Genomic DNA, 18,993 nt, shown 5'->3' with positions numbered 1-18,993 from the left:
ATTTTTTTTTTTTAGAGACGGGGTTTCACCATATTGATCAGGCTGGTCTCAACCTACTGACGTCAGGTGATCCGCCTGCCTCAGCCTCCCAAAGTGCTGCGATTACAGGCATGAGACCGCGCCCAGCCATTCCCATGATTTTTAAACTACAATAGCTGTTTTCAAACTGTGTTCAGGTGGTTTCCCAGAAGCTGCCATGGGGCAGGAGCCGAGTGGTCAGTTTCCCGTTTCTGTATACTTTGGCCAAAACAGCCACACATATGTCAGTTTCGTATATTAGAGTTTCACCAGTTAAAAAATATCTACATTTGGCCAGGTGCTGTGGCTCACACCTGTAATCCCAACACTTTGGGGGCCGAGGTATGTGGATCACCTGAAGTCAGGAGTTCGAGACCAGCCTGGCCAACATGGTGAAACCCCATCTTTACTAAAAAATTCAAAAAATGGCGGCCGGGCGCAGTGGCTCACACCTGCAATCCCAGCTACTTGGGAGGCTGAGGCAGGAGAATCCCCTGAACCCAGGAGGCGGAGGTTGTAGTGAGCCGAGATTGTGCCATTGCACTCCAGTCTGAGCAACGAGAGCAAAACTCCGTGTAAAAAAATAATAATAATACAAAAAATTAGCTGAGTGTGATGGTGGGCACCTGTAATCCCAGCTACTCGGGAGGCTGAGGCAGGAGAGTCGCTTGAACCCGAGAGGCAGAGGTTGCAGTGAGCCGAGATTGCACCATTGCACTCCAGCCTGGGCAACAAGAGCAAGACTCTGTCTCAAAACAAAACAAAACAAACAAAAAAACCCAAACTAACTACATTATGTTATGGTGCCCTGCTCCTATCTTAGACTTTCTAAGAATCAAGAAAGCCTTTTTCTGGCTGGGTGTGGTGGCTCACGCCTGTAATCCCAGCACTTTGGGAGGCTGAGGCGGGCAGATCACTTAAGGTTAGGAATTCGAGACCAGCATGGCCAACATGGTGAAATCCCATCTCTACTAAAAATACAAAAATTAGCTAGGCATGGTGGCATGCACCTGTAGTGCCAGCTACTTGGGAAGCTGAGGCAGGAGAATCTCTTGAACCAGAAGGCAGAGGTTGCAGTGAGCTGAGATTGCACCACTGTACTCCAGCCTGGGCAACAGAGCAAGACTCTTGTCTCCAAAAAATAAATAAAATTAAAAGAAAGCCGCCTTGCTCTCCTGTCAATCTAATTCCACCCTAGTCTCTGGCAGAAAATAATTGTCTTAAATGAGAAGACTGTGAGCTGGACCAATTTCCAGGCTCATTCACCAAGTTTAGGTTCTCTTAACCTGATTCCACTCTTAGTTCCTTTAAATTCGTCACCCTGTTCACAGGGTCCACCTCATCCCTGCTGTGTGGGGAGTGGAAAAGGCAGGTTTCTACAAGGAAGGTCCCCCTCCTCTCAGAATCCCCCTAGTCCCACCTACCGAGTCAGGAGCCAGGAATGTCTGTGGGGGCAGCAGACAGGTATGTCACTCTGGGGGTGTCAGAGGCTGATTCATCTCTCATCTCCACCCAATCTTCTTACAGCTCTCTGGGAAATTTAACCCTTTGTCTAGAAATAAAAGAGTAAGGGCCCGGCGTGGTGGCTCACGCCTGTAATCCCAGCACTTTGGGAGGCCGAGGTGGGCAGATCACGAGGTCAGGAGATCGAGACCATCCTGGTCAACATGGTGAAATCCTGTCTCTACTAAAAATACAAAAAAAAAAAAATTAGCTGGGTGTGGTAGCGGGCGCCTGTAGTCTCAGCTACTCGGGAGGCTGAGGCAGGAGAACGGCATGAACCTGGGAGACGGAGCTTGCAGTGAGCCGAGATCTCGCCACTGCACTACTCCAGCCTGGGCGACAGAGCAAGACTCCGTCTTGGAAAAAAAAAAAAGAAATAAAAGAGTAAAATCCAGGACTCTGGGCTGGGCACAGTGGCTCACGCCTGTAATCCCAGCACTTTGGGAGGCCGAGGCAGGTGGATCACGAGGTCAGGAGTTCAAGAACAACCTGGCCAAGATGGTGAAACCTGGTCTCTACTAAAAATACAAAAATTTGCCAGGTGTGGTGGCAGGTGCCTGTAATCCCAGCTACTAGGGAGGCTGAGGCAGGAGAATTGCTTGAATCTGGGAGGCAGAGGTTGCAGTGAGCTGAGATAGATAGCATCACAGCACTCCAGCCTGGGTGACACAGCACAACTTGGCCTAAAAAAAAAAAAAAAAAAAATCCAGGACTCGAAAAGCATCAAGTCTTCAAATCGGTGGGGCTAGATACAGCATATTATGGTATTAAAGAAATATTTGTTGAAAGAAGGAAGGCAGGGAGACATTCTCTCCCTTTTCTCCTCTAGAGTAAAGCTAATCTGAGATTTCCTTGTCTGACTGTAGAGAGGAATGACTTTTAGCTCAAAAAAAATTATGTGAAACTTTCATCTCAAAAAAGATTATGTGACCAGGTGAGGTGGCTCATGCCTGTAATCCCAGCACTTTGGGAGGCCAAGGCAGGCAGATTGCTGGAGCCCAGGAATTGGAGACTAGAATGGGCAACATAGCGAGACCCCGTCTCTACTAAAAAGAAATTATGTGACCTCTGAGATTACTGAGATTATATGATTTATGAGTTGAGGGAAATCTTAACCCATGTCCCAGTCTCCGTTCTTTGCTGTTTCTGTGACTCCACAATGTGGAGGCTCCAGGATTAAATATAGGAAGAACTTGGAGGTGACAATTCAGTGCAAAGGGAGGCACTAGGGGACATTCCTGGAAGCTACATTGACATGGCAAGCACACTGCATTAGACTTCACATTTGGCCGGGTGCTCATGCCTGTAATCCCAGCACTCTGGGAGGCTGAGGCAGGAGGATAGCTTGAGCTCAGGAGTTCGAGACCAGCCTGGGCAAGATGACGAAACCCCATCTCTACAAAAAATACAAAAATTAGTCAGGCATGGTGGCATGGGCCTACAGTCCCAGCTACACAGTAGGCTGAGGTGGGAGATGGCTTGAGCCTGGAAGGCGGAGGTTGCAGTGAGCTTGGGCAACAGTGCAAGATTCTGTCTCAAAAAAAAAAAAATTCACGTTTATTTGGCATGGCTGTGAAGGGGCCTCTCATGTCCCTCCTCCACAACTGCTTCAGAGTTTTAGAATGAGGAGAAAAAAACAACCTTCGCTGTGCATTCTCATCCAGAGCAATTTACCAATACTGTCTTTTTTTACTTTTTTTCACTCTTTTTTCCACCTCAATTGGCCCCTAAATCCCCACCCCATCTTGTCACAGCCCCTGTCTTGGCCCATCTAGACACCTGGGCTTCTGGGGCTGCCTGGAGTTAGCTCCCTGGCTGGAAAAGGTCACACTGGGCTTGAAATGAGGGACACAGGTTTCCACATCTTTAGCAGGCCTGATGCCATGGAGGTATGTGCTGCAACTCCTTCTAAACGGGACAAGAAAAGAGAGTGAATGGCCCAGATCAGGCTGGGTAAGTAAAGACTCAAAAGCCAGAGACAAGAGAAGAGAGAGAGGAGGGGACTAGTGTTTTGCTAGAGAATTTCCCTCTAGGATTCCGGGATAATTGGGCCTCTTCACTGCTTTCAAAATTGGCGAGGACCTTAATAGTGCTTGGGTGGGTCTGAAGCCACTCCCCTCCCCCCTCAGGATTCTTGAGAAAGGGACAGAGAATTCCTCAAATCGGCCTTCCCTTTCTCTTTCCCACAGATCCTAATGGGACCATACTTCCTAGATTCTCAGCCACCAGCGGGTGAGCATTTTGCTAATCCAGGCAGACTGGATGTGCTTCAGCTCTGTGGGCTTTAGGGCCTCACCCTCATGCCTAAGCCTCTTTGTCAGGCTGGAAACCTTTCCAATTACCTGTGGTCCCTGCTAAGTTCTTCCAATTCTACACTGTCTTCTAATTGTTGAGGTTCCCAGTTCAGAGCCAAGAAATGCATATAACCTAATGTCAGTGGTTAGTAGGGATGACCAGGAAGGTCCCTTCTAAGACACTCAGAGAGGGCTTCCTCCCTCCCGAAGTTGTAGAGAATTGTCAAGGGAGGTCTGGAGATGAGAAGAGCAATTTCAGACACTATCAGTGAGATGTAAAGTGGCACATTTTTTGGAAAGCATTTTGGCGACATGAATCCAGAACCTGGAATATGTCAGTTATTTCATTTCCAGGACTACCTCACAAGTTAAAAATCAGAGACTCAGACAATGATTTGGGTACGAGGATATTAATCACACTATTTACAAAAGTAAAAGTTGGTGATGACTTGTAGGCTAGTAGTAGGCTAACCACGGGAGTATGGATAGGTAAACAATGTTATAGCCAAACCATGGACTATTACCAAAGTGACATTAAAAAGGTTATTTACTTGATTGTTTGAGACAGGGTCTCACTCTGTTGCCCAAGCTAGAGTGCAGTGACACAATCATAGTTCACTGCAGCCTCCACCTCCTGGCTCAAGTGATCCTCCCACTTCAGCCTCCCAGAGTCCTGGAATTACAGGAATTGTATCTATTTTTTATTACATGGAATGGTGTTAACTGAAAAAGGCAGGATACAACACAATTATAAAATATCCCACTTATGTAAATGCAATATCCACCCCAGGTATAAAAATAAGGCTGAAAGAATACATAAAATATCTCCAGGTATTTACAGAGATGAGAAAAAAAGAGAATACACAAAATATACATTTGAATATAGAATTTATTTTTCTCTTAAACAGATGACCCCATAGAAAGTTTCCGTTATGGGATTCTGGGTGACTCATTTTCTCATTTTCGTTTTTTTTTTTTGAGATGTACTTTCCATCTTGTTACCCAGGCTGGAGTGCAATGGCGCGATCTCCGCTCACTGAAACTTCCGCCTCCCAGGTTCAAGCGATTCTCCTGCCTCAGTCTCCTAAGTAGCTGGAATTACAGGCGCATGCCACCATGCCCTGCTCATTTTTTTGTATTTTTAGCAGAGACAGGTTTTCACCATGTTGGTCAGGCTTGTCTTACACTCCTGACCTCAGGTGATCAGCCCGCCTTGGCCTCCCAAAGTGCTGGGATTACAGGCGTGAGCCACCGTGCTCGGCCTTCTCTTTCATTTTCTAAGTTTTTTACTTTCCTATATTTATTAGGAAATTTAAAAATAATCTTAAGGATGACTGCCACATGCCAGCCATAATGGAGGATTGTCTTTCTTCTACCCTAGACATTTCACACTGAACAGGCCTCACTTGGATCTCGGACATCTTCCTTTCTGCACTGTGCAGATCCCCTCAGTATATGCAGAGAACAGAAAATCATTTTGCTGCCAGTGGAAGGTAGACAGAAGCTACGTTTATTGGGGAAGAAAATACCCTTGCTGTCAAACCATGGCCTGAAAATAAAGGCCTTGGATTATTCCCACCCATCTCCACTCCATGGGTGCAGAGAATGCTGAGGGTGCTTGCATACGAGGCCATAAAGTTGTAAAGGATGCCTTCCGGCCCCCATTTGGTTTGTTTTGGTGAGAGCTGGGGCCTCTGTGAGTGGCAAGCATCAAAACCCACGACCACAGCCGTTGGTACTGCTTTCAAAAGCATAGCACCCACCCTAACGCCCTGATAAAGGATTTGTCCAGTAGCCTGGGCGTCAGGATTCCTGGGCTCTAGGCCCCACAGGTGATTCACAGCTAGCCCCAGGCTGTGCCTCCTGGCCTCAGTTTTCCTGGCTTGCTCTATTGGTACTTCCTACCTACTCTGTGGGGTGTTAATAGGGGTGAGGTGCTTTGAACTTCTCAGATGAAAGAGGCTGGGAAGCAGCACCCAGTTATTATCCCCTTTACAGCCAGGCGTGGGAGCTGAGGTTGCTTTCATACTGTTCCAGCCACAGTAGCCTCCTCATAGCCCCTCATTCATCTGCCTTTGGCTCTGGCTGCCACAACCAGAAAGCAAAGCAGTCAGTCCTATTTCAATGCTGTTTCAGAACAGATGTCCCTAAATTAATTTGCCAACTGCCCAAACCACTGGTGAACTATCTATGATTCAGTAATACTTTACAGGTGCCTAATTTCTTTCTCCTGATTGGCTGCAAAACCTGTGGGACAAGGGCTGTGACTTCTCACCAATAAATATACCAAAGGAGGGATACTCGCAATTTAGTCAGCAAAATGGGTTATGAGAAAGCCAGGCTGACCAAAGTTCAAACTTCTCATCTTTCTGCTTCCTCACTGTAACACGGGCAATGGCTTATTAATTCTCCCCATCCTGTCTATCTCTAATGAAGATTGTGTGTGTGGAAGCACTCTAAAATACCAAGCACTTCATATGTGTTAATAAGTCCAAATGTGGCCGGGTGCAGTGGCTCACGCCTGTAATCCCAGCACTTTGGGAGGCCAAGGCGGGTAAATCATGAGGTCAGTAGTTCAAGACCAGCCTGAACAACATGGTGAAACCCCGTCTTTACTAAAAATACAAAAATTAGCCAGGCATGTGGTGGGCGCCTGTAATCCCAGCTACTCGGGAGGCTGAGGCAGAGAATTGCTTGAACCTGGGAGGCGGAGGTTGCAGTGAGCCGAGATTGCGCCACTGGACTCCAGCCTGGGCGACAGAGAGAGACTTTGTCTCCAAAAAAAGAAAGTCCAAATACATGCAAATAAAACTTGGCATAACAGTCTTGCCCAAGCCATCAGTCCTGCCCCTTCTGCCACCAGGTTACAACTGCAAAAAATTAGGTTGGGGTGCCACCTACTGGTTGAAAAATATATGAACTGCATCCAGCCAGTTGCAAGAGCAAAGAAAAAACTTCCAAGCCCTCTTGATTTTTGCCACACTCTCATAGGAACTGCCATATTATATAATTAATATTTTTCTTTACACAACTTACTATTTTTTTTGAGACAGAGTCTTGCTCTGTCGCCCAGGTTGGAATGTAGGCACAATCTTGGCTCACTGCAACCTCTGCCTCCTGGGTTTTCAAGCAATTCTTCTGCCTCAGCCTCCCCAATACCTGGGATTATAGGCATGCAACACCATGCCCAGCTAATTTTTATGTTTTTAGTAGAGAGGGGTTTCACCATGTTGGCCAGGCTGGTCTCGAACTCCTGACCTCAGGTGATCCGCCCGCCTCAGCCTCCCAAAGTGCTGGGCTTACAGGCATGAGTCAACACGCCCAGCCTTGTATTTCATTTTTGAAGTACACCTTTTTTTTGAGACAAAGTCTCGCTCTGTCACCAGGCTGGAGTGCAGTGGTGCAATCTCAGCTCACTGTAACCTCTGACTCCTGGGTTCAAACGATTCTCCTGCCTCAGCCTCCCAAGTAGCTGGAACTACAGGCTCGCGCCACCTATGCCCAGCTAATTAAAAAAATTTTTTGGTAGAGATGGGGTTTCACCATGTTGGCCAGGATGGTCTCGATCTCTTGACCTTGGGATCCGCCTGCCTCGGCCTCCCAAAGTGCTGGGATTACAGGCGTGAGCCACCGCACCCGGCCTTGAAGTAAACTTTTAACCACTACTGTAAATGGAAAACTAGTTAACACTTGTCAACAATAGAATAAAACCATAAAACAAATACAGTGAATATAAAACATTAACAAAGTTCTAGTTAGGAAGTGTTGCCTGTGAAAGCTGAAGCTTGAGGCTCTGTTAAAACTGAAAATTGTGGGACATGGTGGCTCACACCTGTAGTCCCAGTTACTGAGGCGTCTGAGGCGGGAAGATCGCTTGAGCCCAGGAGTTTGAGTCCAGCCTGGGCCATATAGCAAGACCCCATCTTTTAAAAAACAAACCTCAGAACCAAAAACTGAAGATTAATAAAAACACATGACTGGAGACTGAATGTAAATCCTATGTGACTGAATGTGAATTATATGCTTTGGGGAAATACTGATTATTCCAAGGCTAGGTGACACTCCCTCATTCTTCCCCAAACCCCTGGGCCCGGAAGACTGAAGAAAAGTTTGGAAGTCACAAAAAGTAGAAAATAAACTCTTGTATTGTAGCACATTTCATCACAGCCTGACTAGGACCAGTGCTCGACTTTCTGGTGGCAGGGCCCAGAGCTCACGGACACCACTGACAGTATGGGGGGTGTTCTGCTTGGCACCATGTCTGGCTTTTTGGCCAGAAGTCCTTTGCAGAGCTGAATATCCCCTTGCCAGCCCGCCAGCTCTGGCTGGGAGGACTTGCTCTTGGGTCTGCAGCCTGCATCAGCAGGAGCCTCCACTTTCCCCAGTGCTGGATTATGCATCCTGCTCTCCAGGGTCCACCTTGTTGCTACAGCTGCATGGCTTCCTGCTCCACTGACTGGTTCGAGGGTGCCAGGTACTTCTCCTGGATGCCCAGTGTGCTGAGGAAGGGTGCGTCAAGGCTGATAGCATAGGCAGAGGATGGGGAGCTGGTCTGGGCAGGATCTGACTTCCGCTGATGCCTACACTCCAACCATGTCCATCCCTCTCTTCCTCATAATTATAGGGACCAATCAGGTATGAGAAGCCTCCAAAAACACCCAGACTCAAATGCTCCTCTATCTGCCTCTTCCACACACTGCTGCGGATCAAAGGACTGGAGAGTGCTAACCTTGCAATTTTGCGGTATGGCACATGCTCTGGAGCCAGACTAAGGGAGTTCAAATCCTGATGATGTCTGGGTCTGGGGTCTGACGAGGACATGGAGGTTAGCCATGGCTAGGTTGGCTATGTTAGGACACCACGGCTGTTGTACTATCAAATGGCTCCAAAGTAAGAAACAGATTCTACACCCACCAAAACCAAGGTTTGAACTGTTCTTCCAAAACATCCCGGGAGAGGGACCTTGGGCCTGTCGCCTCAATTATAAAAGGGGTTGAAATGAGAATTAAATGACCCTGCAAGTAAAGCACTTAGCCCACCAAATGATGTTCGAGTTACAGACCTTTCTTTTTCTTTTTTTTGAGATGGAGTCTCACTCTGTCACCAAGCTGGAGTGCAGTGGCGCGATCTCGGCTCACCGCAACCTCCAACTCCCTGGTTCAAGCAATTCTCCTGCCTCAGCCTCCAGAGTAGCTGGGACTACAGTACATGCCACCACACCCAGCTAATTTTTCTATTTTTAGTAGAGACAGGGTTTCACCATGTTGACAGAAATGGTCTCGATCTCCTGACCTCGTGATCCGCCCGCCTCGGCCTCCCAAAGTGCTGGGATCACAGGCGTAAGCCACCACGCCTGGCCAAAAATAAATTTTTATACTTTAAAAAAAAAAAGAGAGAGAGATGGGGTCTCACTATGTTACCCAGTCTGGTCTCAAACTCCTGGCCTTGAGCAATCCTCCCACCTTTAACTCCCAAAGTGTTGGAATTACAGGCATGAAGCCATTACACTTGGCCCATGCCATCTTATTTGCAACCCTTGAAACCTGTCTCAACTTTGAACCCCTATGCCTTTGCATATACTGTTCTCTTAACTTGAATTCCCTTTTCTTCTTCATTAGACTGGCTAACCCTCACCTTGAAATGACACAACTCACGTGTCATGCCTCCATAAAGCTTTCCTTACCCACCTACCCTTCAGCAAAGCTGACCACTCCCTTATTTGTATCAGTCCCTACTCTCTTACAGAGAGCTGCTGAATCTTAAGGGGGTTAGGGTCAGGGCAGAATCTAAAATCAGCACAAATGTATATGGTTAAAAATACTCTTTAAAATTCCTCAAATTATTTGTTAAATGCAGCATACATGGTTTTGTGAATAGAATCCTTTATATATACGAATACATAAAGTAACGTACAGATGCTCCTTGACTTATGATGGGGTTACATCCTGATAAACCCATCCTAAATCAAAAATATCTTAAGTCGAAAATGCATTTAATACACATAACCTACCACACATCATAGCTTAGTCTCGCCTACCTTAAATATTCTTAGAACACTTACGTTAGCTGCATTTGGGCAAAATTATCTAACACAAAGCCTATTTTACAATAAAGTATTGAATATCTCATGTAATTTATTGAATACTGTACTGAAAGTGAAAGAATGATTGATAGGTACCCAAAGTATGATTTCTACTGAATGCATATAGCTTTCACACCATCATAAAGTTGAGCCATCATAAGTTGGGAACCATCTGTACGGTGTACAAAATACTACATTATTTAAATTGCTTCTCCCAGCCTAGGCTGTATGGTGAAACCCCATCTCTACAAAAATTAGCTGGCCACAGTGGCACACGCCCATAGTCCTAGCTATTCAGGAGGCTGAGGTGGGAGGATCACTTGAGCCCAGGGAGGTCAAGGCTGCAGTGAGCTGAGATCGCGCCACTGCACTCCAGCCTGGGCAACAGAGTGAGACTCTGCCTCACAAAATAAACAAACATAAACTGCCCTTCCCAGCTGGGGACGATGGCTCATGCCTGTGATCCCAGCACTTTGGGAGGCTGAGGTGGGAGGGTAACGAGCCCAGGAGTTCAAGGTCGCAGTGAGCTATGATTGCATCACTGCACTCCAGCCTGGGCAAAGGAGCAAGACCCTGCCTCTAAGAAATAAATATAAAAGTTGCAGGCCGGGCATGGTGGCTCACGCCTATAATCCCAGCACTTTGGGAGGCCAAGGCAGGTGGATCACCTGAGTTCAGGAGTTCGAAACCAGCCTGGCCAACATGGTAAAACGCTGTCTCTACTAAAAATACAAAAAATTAGCTGAGCGTGGTGGTGGGCGCCTATTATCCCACTTACTCGGGAGGCTGAGGCAGGAGAATTGCTTGAACGTGGGAGATGGAGGTTGCAGTGAGTTGAGATTGCACCATTGCACTCCAACTGGGGCAACAAGATTGACAGTCCGTCTCCAAAAAAAAAAAAAAAAAAAGGGCCAGGTGTGGTGGAGCATGCCTGTAATCCCAGCTACTTAGGAGGCTGAGGGAGGAGAATCACTTGAACCCTGGAGTTGGAGATTGCATTCCAGCCTGGGCAACAACAGCAAAAGAAAGTCCTTCTTAAATTAAAAAAAAAAATTGCTCCTCCCCTCTTTTGCTGAGCACATGCAGTCCAATTGGCCTACATTAACTGCAGGTGTGACGCAGCTCCTTAGTACCTTCATCAGGGACTGCACACTCTACTGCCATCATTTATAAGTCATTCCTCCAACCCCCACCCCATGAGCTTTGTTTCCCACATATGGCTCGAGAAACATCAGTAAGTGTTGGCTGGAATTATTTTCCTCTATACCCTAAGACTCCTGAGTCCCCCTTGTCTCCAGCATGCTGCATAGATGCTGAATCTGTGAGAGCATCAGCCTAGAGGGCCTGGACTTTTCTGTCCTGCTTCACGCATGGCCTCTGTGACCTGATGGACACCTACCCATGACCTTGGCTCCAGCCTCATTAGTCACTAACCAAGCTCCAAAAGTCTGGCTGCCTCTTGGACAGCTCTGGATGTCCCATGGACCCCTGAACACAGCACATCTGCCAGCTCTTGTCCCTTTCATCCATGTGACAAACCTACTCCCTCCTCCTTTTCCTGCCTCAGTGATTAGTACAACCACCCACCGTCTAAGCCAGAGATCCGGGAAGCTAAGTTCTGCTCCAGCTCCATCTATCCCATTCAGTCACTGACTCTTACAGTCTATCTCCTTAGTATTTTTCCATTCTACACCTTTCTTTCTATTCTCACTACAAATCTTTCAACCCTTCTCACCTAGCAAGACTGTAAAACTCTTTTGCCCCCAATCACGTCCCTTAAATGCATTTTCCACAATTGCAGGGGCTTTTCTAAAATGTACATCTGATTGTGTCACATCCTGTTCAACAGTATTGCTTGAATACTTGCTCCCACTGCCCACCCATGAACTGAAGTCCACATTCCTTAGTAGGGCACTCAGGCCCCTCCCTCGGCAGCCCTGCCTGTACCCCTGCAACGCCCTTTCCTCTTCACATGCAACACACCAGGCAACTGGACTCCTGCATCTCTCCCGAATGACTAATGCCCTCTCATTTCTGGGCCTCTGTATTTGTTACTCCTATTGATCAATATCCTCTCTTGTCCTCAGTACAACCAACTCTGAAGCCAAGGGACCACCTTTGCACATGAGAGACAGTCATCAGGAAGCCCAACTGATCAATATGAAATCAGTCATCCACGGCTGGGCGCAGTGGCTCATGCCTGTAATCCCAGCACTTTGGGAGGCTGAGGCAGGTGGATCACCTGAGGTCAAGAGTTCCAGACCAGCCTGGCCAACATGGTGAAACCCCGTCTCTACTAAAAATATAAAAACTAACTGGGCACAGTGGCGCACACTAATCCCAGCTACTTGGGAGGCTGAGGCAGGAGAATTGCTTGAATATGGGAGGCAGAGGTTACACAGAGCCAAGATTGCGCCATTGTGCAATCCAGCCTGGGCAACAAGAGCGAAACTCCCTTTCAAAAAAAAAAAGAAAAAAGAAATTGGGTGGATCACAAGGTCAGGAGATCAAGACCATCCTGGCCAACACAGTGAAACCCCGTCTCTACTAAAAATACAAAAAATTAGCTGGGCGTGGTGGTGGGTGGCTGTAGTCCCAGCTACTCAGAAGGCTGGGGCAGGAGAGTGGCGTGAACCCGGAAGGCAGAGCTTGCAGTGAGCTGAGATCGTGCCACTGCACTCCAGCCTGGGCAACAGAGCAAGACTCCATCTCAAAAAAAAAAAAAAAAGAAAGAAATTGGTCATCCACAAGGTTGATGACTGCACCTCCTGTGGCCATTCTTGAGTCCCATGTCTCACCCTCTCTGCTATGGCCAGGAAGCTGGCAAGGATACGAAGAGAAATGGAAGTCGGCTCCCATTGCGGCAGACATCATGGCTTCCAGGCTTCGCTGCTCTTGGGCTCCGAAACAGTATCCATTGGCTTTATCCACAGCCTGCAGGACTCGCTGGATGCTCTCCTTGTCCTGAGCAGGGAGGAGAGAAACAGTTCTGTGAGTGAAACAGAAGTATGTAAAACTGCTTGCAATCTCTAAATACACCTTCCTCCATCTCGCCTCTGTACCTGTAGCTTTCTTGGCCTGGAGTAGTTCTACATGTCCCCAAAGGCTGGATAAATCTCATGTTTCCTGACCACCAACTCACTCAGATTAGAACAGATAAGCTCCCCTATGCATATCCACAGTCCCCTGGGTTTACACCTATTGTACATGGTATCCCTGCCATGTAATAAACGCCTATTAACTCACCTGCCTCCCCTACTCAACTAAACACCCCTTAGGGCCAGGTCATCTGTCGCAGTATTCCCAGTGCCTGGCACAGTACTTCTCTTAAGTAGACATCCAATGAATATGCATGTTTTAAATCTATAACTGGGCCAGGCACGGTGGTTCACGCCTGTAAAGCCCAGCACTTTGGGAGGCCAAGGCAGGTAGATCACTTAAGGTCAGGAGTTCGAGAGCAGCCTGGCCAACATGGTGAAACCCTGTCTCTACTAAAAATACAAAAATTAGTTGGGCATGGTGACGGATGCCTGTAATCCCAGTTACTTGGGAAGCTGAGGCAGGAGAATCGGTTGAACCCAGGAGGCAGAGGTTGCAGTGAGCCAAGATAACGCACTGCACTCCAGCCTGGGTGACAGAGTGAGACTCCGTCACAAAAAACAAAACAAAACAAAACAAAACTATAACTGTTTCCTCATCCACATACAGTGATAAGAACAATCTATATATCACATGGTGGGAAGGACAAAGCAAAATTATGTATGTGTAGTCCTTAGCACAGTGCCCAGCACAGAAAGCCATAAATAAGAGGTAATTGTTGTGATTGATATTATAGAGTTCATCTCCTCATATCAGAAAAGTGTGGCATTAGAAGGGAGGAGACAAGTTAGCTCAAGTCCACCCACTGCAGAAAGGAATCTAACATGCACCTGCGTCTCCCAGGTTATCTCTGCAGGGTAAAGGTGAGAGGCACAGGGGTTGGGTACCACTTTGCAAAGTCAACAGACAGTTGCCCAGTTGAAAGGGCTTAAGAGACTTGTCCCTGGTCCTGGTGAACTTTCTTGCTGATGACTTTCTGAACTCACCCATTTTCACAGAGGACAGAACATGTGAAGAGAGGATCCAGCAACACAAAATAGACAGGGCAAAAGTTTGGTCCACTCTCTTTACTGGAATTCTGCCCCTACAGCAGCCCCGGTCCTGAAACTAAGGTTACTCTCAGTGATACTCAACCCAGGGCAAAGACCACTCTTTTTTTTTTTTTTTTTTTTTTTGAGATGGAGTCTCACTCTGTCGCCCAGGCTGGAGAGCAATGGCGTGGTCTCGGCTCACTGCAAGCTCTGCCTCACGGGTTCACGCCATTCTCCTGCCTCAGCCTCCTGAGTAGCTGGGACTACAGGCACCCGCTACCACGCCCAGCTAATTTTTTGTATTTTTAGTAGAGACGGGGTTTCACTGGGTTAGCCAGGATGGTCTCGATCTCCTGACCTCATGATCTGCCCGCCTCGGCCTCCCAAAGTGCTAGGATTACAGGCTTGAGCCACCGCGCCCAGCCGGCAAAGACCATTCTTTAAGCCCTGAAAGCTTCCTGTACTTTTCGCTTGGTGAATCCCATGCACTGTCAAGAGTCCCATCTTAGCCCCTAGTACCTGGATGTTCAGAGGGATAAAGGAGACAAGGCTATAGTCTTCGATGAGCTGCACTAGCTTCTCATTGAGCTGGCGGTAGTGGCGGAAGAAAGGGTCAGAAGCCAGGTGGTCAAGCAGGTAGGAGAGGTCCAGAACCTCTGTGTAGTAGTCCAGGTTGAAGGCTAAAGAGAGAAACCAGTGTTCAGGAGCAATCAGTATCAGGCTAAAGACCTGAGGAGGAGGTTCCTTTTTCCTTTTTTCCTTTGTGCACTCATGCACTCAAATATTTCTTGACACAGTAAAATGAAGTTACTAAGAAAAAAAGCATTTGGTTTTACCTGCTGGCTCTGCTATTTACTAGCTATATAGGCAGGTACCTACTTCATAGGACTGTTATGAAAATTAAATGCTATAAACCCCAGTGTCTGGTACAGAGAAGTGCTTAATCAATAACCGCAAACAGGCTGGGCACGGTGGCTCATGCCTGTAATCCCAGCACTTTGGGAAGCCGAGGTGGGTGATTACCTGAGGTCAGGAGTTCAAGACCAGCCAACATGGTGAAACTCCATTTCTCCTAAAAATACAAAATTAGGCCAGGCGCGGTGGCTCAAGCCTGTAATCCCAGCACTTTGGGAGGTGGACGGATCACAAGGTCAGGAGATCGAGACCATCCTGGCTAACACGATGAAACACTGTTTCTACTAAAAATACAAAAAATTAGCCGGGCGTGGTGGCGGGTGCCTGTAGTCCCAGCTACTCAGGAGGCTGAGGCAGGAGAATGGCGTGAACCCAGGAGGGGGAGCTTGCAGTGAGCCGAGATCGCGCCACTGCACTCCAGCCTGGGCGACACAGCAAGACTCCGTCTCAAAAAAAAAGAAAAAAAAAATACAAAATTAGCCGGACGTGGTGGCACATGCCTGTAATCCCAGCTACATGGGAGGCTGAGGCAGGAGAATCGCTTGAATCCAGGAGGCGGAGGATGCAGTGAGCCGAGATTACACCATTGCACTCCAGCCTGGGCAACAAGAGCGAAACTCTGTCTCAAAAAAAAAAAAAAAAAAAAAAGTTGCAAATAATGATAACAAGTATGTACCAAGAACTGTGCATGGTCGTCCTCACCTCACAGAGCTCATAGTCAGGTCATACCCTCAGGACCTGGCACATACACTGCAAAGACTCTGTAAATGGTTAAACTGAATAAATGCTACATTCTAGCAGGGTAGCCTCCTGGGTAAATCACTTTCCTTTTCTTAACCAGTTATTTCTTAATGTAAAATAAGGACTAGATGATGCTGAGGTCCCTGATTCAGTTTTATAAATCATTTCTCACTAAAAGAAGTAAGTTGGACTTCCCCCTAGTGGCCTGTTTCTGCCCAGAAAACTTAAGTATCTGGGCTCCCTGGCAGCTCTATCCTAAAGTAAGCTGAGGACTCTACATCACTCCATGTCCAGACTAGAAGCTAAATGGCCTCCCTGGACAAGGTCCCGACACCTCCCTTTCCCAACAACCTCCCTATTGCTCATGTGCTGGTCATTTTATCTGTCTTCTCTAGGTTCCTTTGTTGCTAGAGATGCTATTTAGGGAACAATGTCCCCAGTTCAGGAGAGTACTAATTTTTTTTTTTTTTGAGACAGAGTCTTGCTCTGTCGCCCAGGCTGGAGTGCAGTGGCGTGATCTCAGCTCACTGCAAACTCCCTCTCCTGGGTTCACGCCATTCTCCTGCCTCAGCCTCCTGAGTAGCTGGGACTACAGGTGCCCGCCACCATGCCCAGCTAATTTTTTGTATTTTTAGTAGAGATGGGGTTTCACCGTGTTAGCCAGGATGTTCTCAATCTCCTGACCTCGTGATCCACCTGCCTCGGCCTCCCAAAGTGCTGGGATTACAGGCGTCAGCCACTGCGCCTGGCCTAATTTTTTTTTTTGAGACGGAGTTTCACTCTTATTGCCCAGGCTGGAGTGCAATGGCGAGATCTCGGCTCACTACAACCTCCGCCTCCCAGGTTCAAGCGATTCTCCTGCCTCAGCCTCCCGAGTAGCTGGGATTACAGGCATGCACCACCATGCCTGGCTACTTTTTTGTATTTTTAGTAGAGATGTGGTTTCTCCATGTTGGTCAAGCTGGTCTTGAACTCCTGACCTCAGGTGATCCGCCCACCTCGGCCTCCCAAACTGCTGGGATTACAGGCGTGAGCCACCACGCCCAGCCGAGAGTACTAATTTATCAAGAAAAAAAAGCTGGCCACTGGGACTCTAGCCAACTCCCCTGCCTCATACCAGCCTGCTTCTACCTCAATCTTCCCTATTTTGTCCCTGGCCTCCCACCCCTTCTCTGTCTCTCTGCCAGGTGAGAATATAGCCTCCTTCTGTGAGGACAGAAGGAGGCTGTCTAGGAGCCAGGAAGCAGACTCTCACCAGACACCAGATCGGCTTGTGTCTTGATCTTGGACTTACCAGCCTCCAGAACTGTGAGAAATAAATATTTATTGGCTAAGCCATCTGGTCTATGGTATTTTTGTGATGGCAGCACAAACTGACTAAGACAAGGCCTTTATTCCTACTAGTGCCTCTGCATAGAACAGTCCTCCCTTGGCTGGCTCCTTCTCACCATTCATCTCAGCTCAGATGCCACTGCCTCAGAGCAGAAGTGAGAAACTGAGGTCCAGAGAGATGAACTGACTTACCCAGACCACACGATGATTCAGTGGCAGATCCAGAATTTAAACTCATGCTTGTTTTACTCCAAAGCTCACTCACTTCACTCCCAAATATTCACTGTCGTATCACTTTAATTCCTTTGTAACACCTAACACCATCTGTAGCTCTCTTGTCTCCAAAATCTACAACGGTAACTAGCACAGAGTGGCACAAAATAAATGGGCAGGAGTTAGAACCTGCCTGTGGCTACTATCACCAGACCACGCAAGGCACCAGAGGCAGCTACCTTCAGCTGAGATGTCTGCTTCATTCTAGCCCAGCTGCTGCCCTGCTCTTCGCCTGGAACAGAAGCTCTTACCCAGCTTCCCATAATGCTCAATGAGGTCCATCTTGGAAAGGAGGTTGATGTGGGGCAGTTCCACGTGCAGCATGGTGGCCAGGGAGGTACACAGTACTGAAATGAACTTGGCAGGGTCTGTGCAGTAGTGAGAATCCACGAGGTGGACGGCAGTCAGCTGGGAGGGAATAGACAGGGTGAGAGTGGCCTGGAGAAACAGGGATCAGCATTCCCTCATGAGAATGAGGGCTTGAGGACAGAGGGGAAGCTTTCCCCATTAGTCTCCTGCCTCTGTTTCTTTCTAATAACCACCCTGGTTTCCTTCTCCCAGGAAATAGGAGTCATTTTTTTTTTCTTACAAGAGGTCTTGCACTGAGCCTCCCAGTGGGCAAGGGGTTTAAATCCCATGGCATCTGACTCCACTCTTTCATTTACTTTTGCCCACCAATTTACAACAATCTCCATGCCACTTTCGACATTAACCCCTTCCATACTTCCAAAATCGCCAAGTTGGCTACTAACACATCCATTTTACACGTGAGGAAACTGAGGTTCAGAGTGATGAACTGACTTATCAACACCACACAGCCAGTCAGTAGCAGAGCCAGATTCTGAACTCATGCCTGTTTTACTCCAAAGCGACTCAGCCCCTACCTCCCTGTGTGACATGGGGGCGTGGCGTCTGTCCTCCCTGTCTCAGTTACTCCATCCGCAAAATGGGCCTCCCCGCCCTGAGACGCACCCTGAGGTCCCACTGCGCCATTTGGGAGAAGATGCTGCGCAAGGCGCCGTGATGCGTGCAGAGCTCCACCTGGCCCGGGCAGTCGAAGAGGAAGTAGTGGCCGCGGAGGGGGTCGAGCTTGGCACGCAGCCAGTCCAGGTTGGCTTCCAGGTACTCCATGCAGTAGAGCAGGCCGCCGTTGGGCCCCAGGCGCAGCGCGTCCATCACGTCGCCCAGCCCCACCAGCTCGCCCACGTCCACGGCACACTCGTACGGCAGCCCCTCGTTGGCCGGGTCCAGGTTCACCACCGCCACGCGCCGGCCCAGCGCGCGCAGGAACTCACTCATGCCCAGGCAGTACGTGGTCTTCCCTGAGCCCGGCGGGCCGATCACCGCCTGCCCGAAGGCCGTGGTCGGAGCGGCCCCTGCCATTGGCGGCCCGCGGCCCGGAGCAGGTCAACTCACAGGGAAAACGGGGCAGGTAGCCGCGCCGGAGACGAGACTGAGGGCGAGGGTCCCAGTACGTATACCTCGTTGGCGGCCAGCGTCACTCGCCTCAGGCGGAACAGCTGGGACCGTGTCGCGCAAAAGGAGATAACAGGCCGGTACTAACTAGACTAACTCGACTTCCGGACAGCGTCGGAAACGGCGAGCCAACGAGAGGAAGTCCCGCCCTCACGGCGGGGACGAAGCTAGACGCCGAGGGGCGGGCGGCGCAGCCGCATTTCTCTCGCGGGTAGTGGGTCGAATGTGG

General features: G+C 48.4%; 1 protein-coding gene across 1 annotated transcript; it reads right to left on the bottom strand.

Moving 5' to 3' along the window:
• Positions 1-7,942: 7,942 nt before the first annotated feature.
• GPN2 (GPN-loop GTPase 2) lies at positions 7,943-18,933 on the bottom strand. Its single transcript, XM_003809428.5, has 5 exons — positions 18,261-18,933; positions 17,540-17,696; positions 14,547-14,707; positions 12,731-12,861; positions 7,943-8,314 (listed from the first exon to the last, which is right to left on the bottom strand). Exons 1-5 carry the CDS (start codon positions 18,669-18,671, stop codon positions 8,242-8,244), a joined length of 933 nt encoding a protein of 310 aa, XP_003809476.1. The 5' UTR covers positions 18,672-18,933; the 3' UTR covers positions 7,943-8,241.
• Positions 18,934-18,993: the final 60 nt, after the last annotated feature.

Source organism: Pan paniscus, chromosome 1 (genome assembly GCF_029289425.2).
Source record: "Pan paniscus chromosome 1, NHGRI_mPanPan1-v2.0_pri, whole genome shotgun sequence".
In the NCBI taxonomy this organism is placed as follows: Eukaryota; Metazoa; Chordata; class Mammalia; order Primates; family Hominidae; genus Pan; species Pan paniscus.
The sequence above is the reverse complement of the archived record's forward strand: the minus strand, read 5'-3'. Positions and strand labels throughout refer to the sequence as shown.